General features: G+C 41.6%; 1 protein-coding gene across 1 annotated transcript in view; it reads left to right on the top strand.

Annotated features, from left to right (window-relative positions):
• The window catches only part of LOC126091927 (protein numb), a 214,951-nt gene extending 208,375 nt beyond the window's left edge, over positions 1-6,576 (top strand). The window contains exon 12 of the mRNA XM_049907249.1: positions 4,863-6,576. Within this exon, the coding sequence (XP_049763206.1) occupies positions 4,863-5,130 (268 nt within the window). The 3' untranslated portion in view covers positions 5,131-6,576. The remainder of the gene's footprint in view (positions 1-4,862) is intronic.
• Positions 6,577-7,252: the final 676 nt, after the last annotated feature.

Below are 7,252 nucleotides of genomic sequence, written 5' to 3' on the forward strand. Positions count from 1 at the left end.
ATGGTAACTGTAAATTCCTGGGTGTGTATGTTGATGAAAATTTGCGGTGGACATACCACATTAATTATGTATACAGAAAAGTCAGTAGTGCCATATATTTCCTCAGCCAGCTCGCAAAGATAGTTCCCAGCCAAGCACTGAAATTGGTATATTATGGAACACTTTACCCCTTTTTCAGTTACGGAATTGAACTCTGGGGCTGTGCAGCTGATGTACATTTAAAAATACTACTACTACAGAAAAGAGCAATAAGACATATACATGGGATGGGGCATAGAGATTCATTTTGTGAAGTGTTTGTGCAGCACAAATATCTGACAATATATTCTCTATACATCTTCAAAATAGTTATATTTTTTATAAGTCAACCGACTGAAGCTATCAAGGGCAGTGATGTACATGATCACAACACTAGAACAAAGTGTAACTATTTCCGTAACAGAACAACGTTAAAAATGACTGACAGAAGTCCATATATCAATGGTTTGATTGTGTATAACGAGCTACCAAACGCTCTAAGAACGTACACAGGAAATGTTTTTAAAACAAAATTAAAATCGTTTCTAATAGAAAACTGTTTATATTCTTTCAACAAATTTTAAGATAGTGATTGTAACATGAGGTATTAGCGTATCAGTTGTAATGTGATAAATGTAAAAAATAGACATAACAAGCAACAGCTACAGAATATAGTGTGTTTTATAAGTGTAAATATAACCATAGTGTTAAGTCTGATGTTTGCAAAAGCCATCATTATGATGGCTCCACACAAAGAAAATGTAAATAAATAAAAATAAATAAATAAATAAATACTGATGATAGGTGTGGTGTTTTTGTATATGTTTGTTGTCAGTACTGATATTTCACTTCCTAAATGCAAGTACTGGCCAGAGATTCTGTTTCATCATTTTATAGAATGTTGTATTATATTTTATTTATTTTCTTTCAAATACTGAGCTTAAAAAAGAGAGAGACTAGGTACTTGGCAAGAGATATTTTTCTGGATTCATTGCTTTGTTTTGACAATGATAAGTATGTGTGAGACCACTGGGTGCAATATAACATGATATGTTTACCTACTTAGAAGACACACTCATTGTAGTTAGACATTCACATAGGTTTGCAAATTGTTTGCACTAAAAAGTCGTCCTTTTCATGTCCATTCTTAGTTTAAACTATTTTTGCTCCAGTTATGTTGCATAATAAAAAGATTGACTAAAGGTGTGCATAGGACACCCCTATTCAGAAGTATCATTGGTTGAACAGAATGCCTCTCATGTATATATTGTAACTGCATTGCCTTCTGCTACTTTGCATTGATGTTTAACCCTTTCTTGGCGAAGGGCATACGTTTATGCCCAGCAGGTGGAACAACGATATTACGGAAAGGATAGGTTGCTACTCACCATGTGGAAGAGATGACGAGTCATGACAGGTACACAACGAGACTGCCATACTTAGAGCTTTCGGCCAAAAGGCATCCTTTTGCTGTAGAAAACACACGTACATTCATGTAAGCACAACTCTTGCACACGATCACTGTCTCTGGCCACAGAGACTGGACTCGGCGGGTTGAAACAGTGATCATGTGTGCGTGAGTTGTGCTTGCATGAATGTGTGTGTGTGTTTTCCACTGTAGTATGAGGTCTTTTCACCAAAAGCTCCATGTATAGCAGCCTTTTGTGTGCCTGTCTTAACTCAGCATCTCCTATGTGTAGCGAGTAGCAATCTATCATTTTCATGATATTGTAATTATTCCACCCTGGATTTTCCACTTTTTGATTTTCCACTGCTTGATTTTACCTAATGGCAAATAGATATGATAATGCTTGCAGCTAGGACAGTAGTCCCACCTGTGGGGAGCCCGGCCGCCTGGTGCAAGTCTTTTTATTTGACAGCATTTCGGCAAGTCGCGTGTCAGTGAGGATGGAGTGATGATGAAGACAGCACAATACTCAGTCAATGAGAAGAGAAAATCTCTGACCCAATCAGGAATCAAACCCGGGTCCCAAGTATGCTTTTGTTTATAAAAGCCCTATAGCTTTTACCTGCCCGTTTCCTTTCTGCTTATCAGTCGATCGAATAGATAAAATTTGATTTCCTAATGTACACAAGACAAGCGTTCGCCCCCACCCCTCTCCCTCTCTCTCTCTCTCTCTCTCTCTCTCTCTCTCTCTCTCAAGGGGACACTTATAGTCCCTCAGCAGCACTGAAGGCCACATGGAACAGGTAACAGCACACATGGCCCAGTAACTGTAATTGGGCTTCCTAATTTAAAAAGTACGCATGATACAAAAGTATATAATGTGAAAGGGTATGTATTAGCCTACCAGTTTCTCAGCAACACTTGCTGCCATGGGGCGCACAGAATGGTGAGAGATTTTGGCATCTACCATAGGAGCTGTTCACTTTAAAACTTTATATGTTGAAACGTGTTTGATATTAATGAGATTTTTGTAGGTGACACACACACACACACACACACACACACACACACACACACACACACACACACATTCATTCATTAATTAATTTTGGTAGTGTAAATCTCAAGTTACAGGATTTGTCAGTCACAAATAAGAAAGCTCATACCATTTTTCTAAACTAATTTTTCCCAGCCAACGATGAAATTATAACAGAAGGGATTAGTTTTGACATTCTCTTTCATGGTTATCAAAAACTGCTATCACAGTCACTGTACAGTTCAATACTGATTTTATAAACAATATGATTGAAGAGTAGTTTTTTGCGTGTTGCAATATGTGATCAGCTGACAGTGGACATAGCCTGCAACGATCGCAAGACTGAGCCCGCCGTGTGCTGCTGTGACAGACAGTGTCTTTGCCCCCCTTCAGCAGGTCATGTAGGTAGGACTAGCAGCTACAAAAGTGTTAACATCTCCATTAGCAATGGAGTGTTCCCAGTAGTTGTCAAGAGTTGCACAGTGTGTTGTTAATATTTTTGCGTAATATTTAAGATACACACCTGCACAACATAGTGATACTCACCTTCAGACCTGATATTTAATTTTCATAGTTATATGAACAATTTAAAAGAATACTGCAGGAGAATTTGGATCAAAAGGCTTACTGGCATATTCTGTGTGTGTGTATGAATCTCTGACCATATCTCTGCAACTACACTCCTGGAAATGGAAAAAAGAACACATTGACACCGGTGTGTCAGACCCACCATACTTGCTCCGGACACTGCGAGAGGGCTGTACAAGCAATGATCACATGCACGGCACAGCGGACACACCAGGAACCGCGGTGTTGGCCGTCGAATGGCGCTAGCTGCGCAGCATTTGTGCACTGCCGCCGTCAGTGTCAGCCAGTTTGCCGTGGCATACGGAGCTCCATCGCAGTCTTTAACACTGGTACCATGCCGCGACAGCGTGGACGTGAACCGTATGTGCAGTTGACGGACTTTGAGCGAGGGCGTATAGTGGGCATGCGGGAGGCCGGGTGGACGTACCACCGAATTGCTCAACACGTGGGGCGTGAGGTCTCCACAGTACATCGATGTTGTCGCCAGTGGTCGGCGGAAGGTGCATGTGCCTGTCGACCTGGCACCGGACCGCAGCTACGCACGGATGCACGCCAAGACCGTACGATCCTACGCAGTGCCGTAGGGGACCGCACCGCCACTTCCCAGCAAATTAGGGACACTGTTGCTCCTGGGGTATCGGCGAGGACCATTCGCAACCGTCTCCATGAAGCTGGGCTACGGTCCCGCACACCGTTAGGCCGTCTTCCGCTCACGCCCCAACATCGTGCAGCCCACCTCCAGTGGTGTCGCGACAGGCGTGAATGGAGGGACGAATGGAGACGTGTCATCTTCAGCGATGAGAGTCGCTTCTGCCTTGGTGCCAATGATGGTCGTATGCGTGTTTGGCGCCGTGCAGGTGAGCGCCACAATCAGGACTGCTTACGACCGAGGCACACAGGGCCAACACCCGGCATCATGGTGTGGGGAGCGATCTCCTACACTGGCCGTACACCACTGGTGATCGTCGAGGGGACACTGAATAGTGCACGGTACATCCAAACCGTCATCGAACCCATCATTCTACCATTCCTAGACTGGCAAGGGAACTTGCTGTTCCAGCAGGACAATGCACGTCCGCATGTATCCCGTGCCACCCAACGTGCTCTAGAAGGTGTAAGTCAACTACCCTGGCCAGCAAGATCTCCGGATCTGTCCCCCATTGAGCATGTTTGGGACTGGATGAAGCGTCGTCTCACGCGGTCTGCACGTCCAGCACGAACGCTGGTCCAACTGAGGCGCCAGGTGGAAATGGCATGGCAAGCCGTTCCACAGGACTACATCCAGCATCTCTACGATCGTCTCCATGGGAGAATAGCAGCCTGCATTGCTGCGAAAGGTGGATATACACTGTACTAGTGCCGACATTGTGCATGCTCTGTTGCCTGTGTCTATGTGCCTGTGGTTCTGTCAGTGTGATCATGTGATGTATCTGACCCCAGGAATGTGTCAATAAAGTTTCCCCTTCCTGGAACAATGAATTCACGGTGTTCTTATTTCAATTTCCAGGAGTGTAGATTTCACAGACTTTACACCACAGTTTAGACAGATGACTATACTTGTCAGCTTCAGTAGTTTTCTCTTTAAAATGACTGTCTGCTATATATTTCCCAGAAGCCATTATAGGCACCATAAACCTAAAATCTGAATACAAATGGAAACTGAGGCTTAAAATTCTTTGAATATTCATCATATACATGTAATGAATTCAAAAAGAAACCATTTCAAAGTAGGCTATGGCTTAAATGCATTCATTTGAAGCTTTTCAGTGTCAAGTGATTAGATTTATTTGCATGCTCTGCTTCGTATTGCAGCAGGCAGCCGGTGGCACTGCCTGTGAAAGCTCCGGTCAGTGGTCTCCCACAACCAGATCAGTGGCTCGGTGCCGTAGTGGAAGCAGTGGCCCCATCGACACCTCCGCGGCGCGCTCCACCCCTCCAGCACCTGCGCGCCCACTCTCTGGGTTCGGCTGATGTCTTCTCTTCTGGCACACGTCGAGATCCATTTGATGCCGAATGGGCAGCTCCACCATCTGCGACACGGGAGCATCGAGCCACAAATCCGTTTGCTGTGCAGCTATAATTGTGGACATATTTTGCAGACTTCCCTGGTTGCTGCTTTGTGTGATAACTATTTTGGATGTTGCTACATTACCTTCCCCAGTCAAGTGACAGTCTGAGTTCAAAATTCAGTATATAGTTTTACAGGCATTGTACTAGAGGACATTTTATTAATATGACTCCCCCTCCACCATTTTCTGACCCTCCCCTCTTTTTTTCCCTGAATGACAGATAACAAGAATACTATTATCTCCTTGGAAAAGCCTTAGATTTTATTTTATTTAATTCTTTCGTTATACTGTGTCAGGCAAGTGAAGAAAAAAAATGTGAAGAATTTTTTGTGTACTTTGTTGCTTTTTGTCTAACGTCATCTTATTTATGCCCCACAATTTCATGTTATTGATGTTATAGTATTCACTTTTGTGTTGTCATGCCCAAGTACGCCTCACCCAGAAATCTCAGTTGATGGAATGCAGTTCACGATATATCTGTTTGTATTAGAGGTAAAATAGTTTTTATAGCTGACGCGGTGTACCATTATCGTAACATAAAAGCACACTACTTTTTTTCCTGTCTGTAAATCAGAATAACTTGGTTGAAGGTTCTCAAGTATGACTGTTATCAGAAATTCTGTAAGATTACAAACATTGTGATGTAGTATTTATTCCTTAAAAAGGCTGTGTTTTTTGCTTTGCAGTAGAATTGAGGGCCTGCTCTTAGTTTTATGGGAGATGTTCACTTGTCCGTGTTGTAATCATGCTTAGTATCCAGTTGACAGACTGAGGAAAGGTGTGGGGTTTCATACGGAGTGACTTCACAACTAGTTTATTTTCTTTTTTTAATTTTTCCATAGTTTGTGCATGGTAGTGTGTGAAGGCCAATGGGAGGGACAAAGTGCTCTTCAGAAAAATTTCAATATGGTGGTCTCACAGTCACCCGCTATGAAATAGTGACTGAAATATATTTCTTCCATTAATGCCACTTAATTCCATGATGTATCAAGTGTAAAAGTTTGGGTAATTATTGACATTATGAATTTGCCCCTTTTTTCAGTTGCTTGCTGTATGTTAATGAAAGAATGTTATCTGTGAGACTGGTAATAAGGATTTGAAACAGGGAGGACACAGTACTGTTATTTGAAGTACTATTCATGTTTCTGAAAAGTTATTGACATGATATGTCAAATTGTTGCCAGTTTTTGCCTCCTGACCACTGCTGGTGCTGCTATTTTTTTTCTGACTGAATTGTATGAAAGGTCTTAACTGGTGCTTATGGTACTGATTCTTCTGTTTAGAAGCCTGTTTTTCATATTGTATTGGTTGTGAGCCATGAAGCAACTCTGTTTTTTTTATATTGATTCAAAGTCTCTAAACATGTACTTAAATGTTGTGAAAGAATATCTGGGAACATTTGTGTCGTGTGTGTGTGTGTGTGTGTGTGTGTGTGTGTGTGTGTGTGTGAAAGAGAGTGCACATTTTGTTTATCTCTATATGAAAGGAATCAAGAACAGGTGATAAAAAGTATATGGTGTACTGCCAAATAGTACGTTTACACATACTCATGTAAATTCTAGAAATACCTAATACGTAATCTAGATCTTCAGTTTTAACAACAAATATGTAAATAATCAGTGATGTTACAGTATTAAATGAACACATGAAATATGTGTAGTGAGAAACTTTCCTATTTATCAAACAATACTTCTATCTCACATTTTCTCACAATTGATACCACAAGTACACACACATTAGCTTAAATGGATGTGGTTTGCACGAAACAAGCACAAAATAGGTAACTGCTTTTGGAGTCAAATTTCTAATGTGCATGCAGTGACAGTAGTGATTTTCCTGCTGTCACAAGATATGCTTGATTAATTCAATTCATTTGGTCTGTTATGTAGAATGCTCTTCTCTGCCTTGAAAGCCGTCACTCCTACTAAGGAGTTACCAGATTATGCTTTCCAGGTTGAACCTAGTTTTAGTTTCCCCATAAGTTTCTCCCAGTATTTCCTAATCTCTGAAGGCAATCACACAACAAGACAAGCAAATTTGATAAGAAAAAATAATTGTGACAGTGGCAACAGACTGTTTAGTTCTTTTCCTTTTTTCTGTTTCTTTCATAAATCAATGCAAGTGGAAGCTAAA

This window comes from Schistocerca cancellata, chromosome 7 (assembly GCF_023864275.1).
Source record: "Schistocerca cancellata isolate TAMUIC-IGC-003103 chromosome 7, iqSchCanc2.1, whole genome shotgun sequence".
Lineage (NCBI taxonomy): Eukaryota > Metazoa > Arthropoda > Insecta > Orthoptera > Acrididae > Schistocerca > Schistocerca cancellata.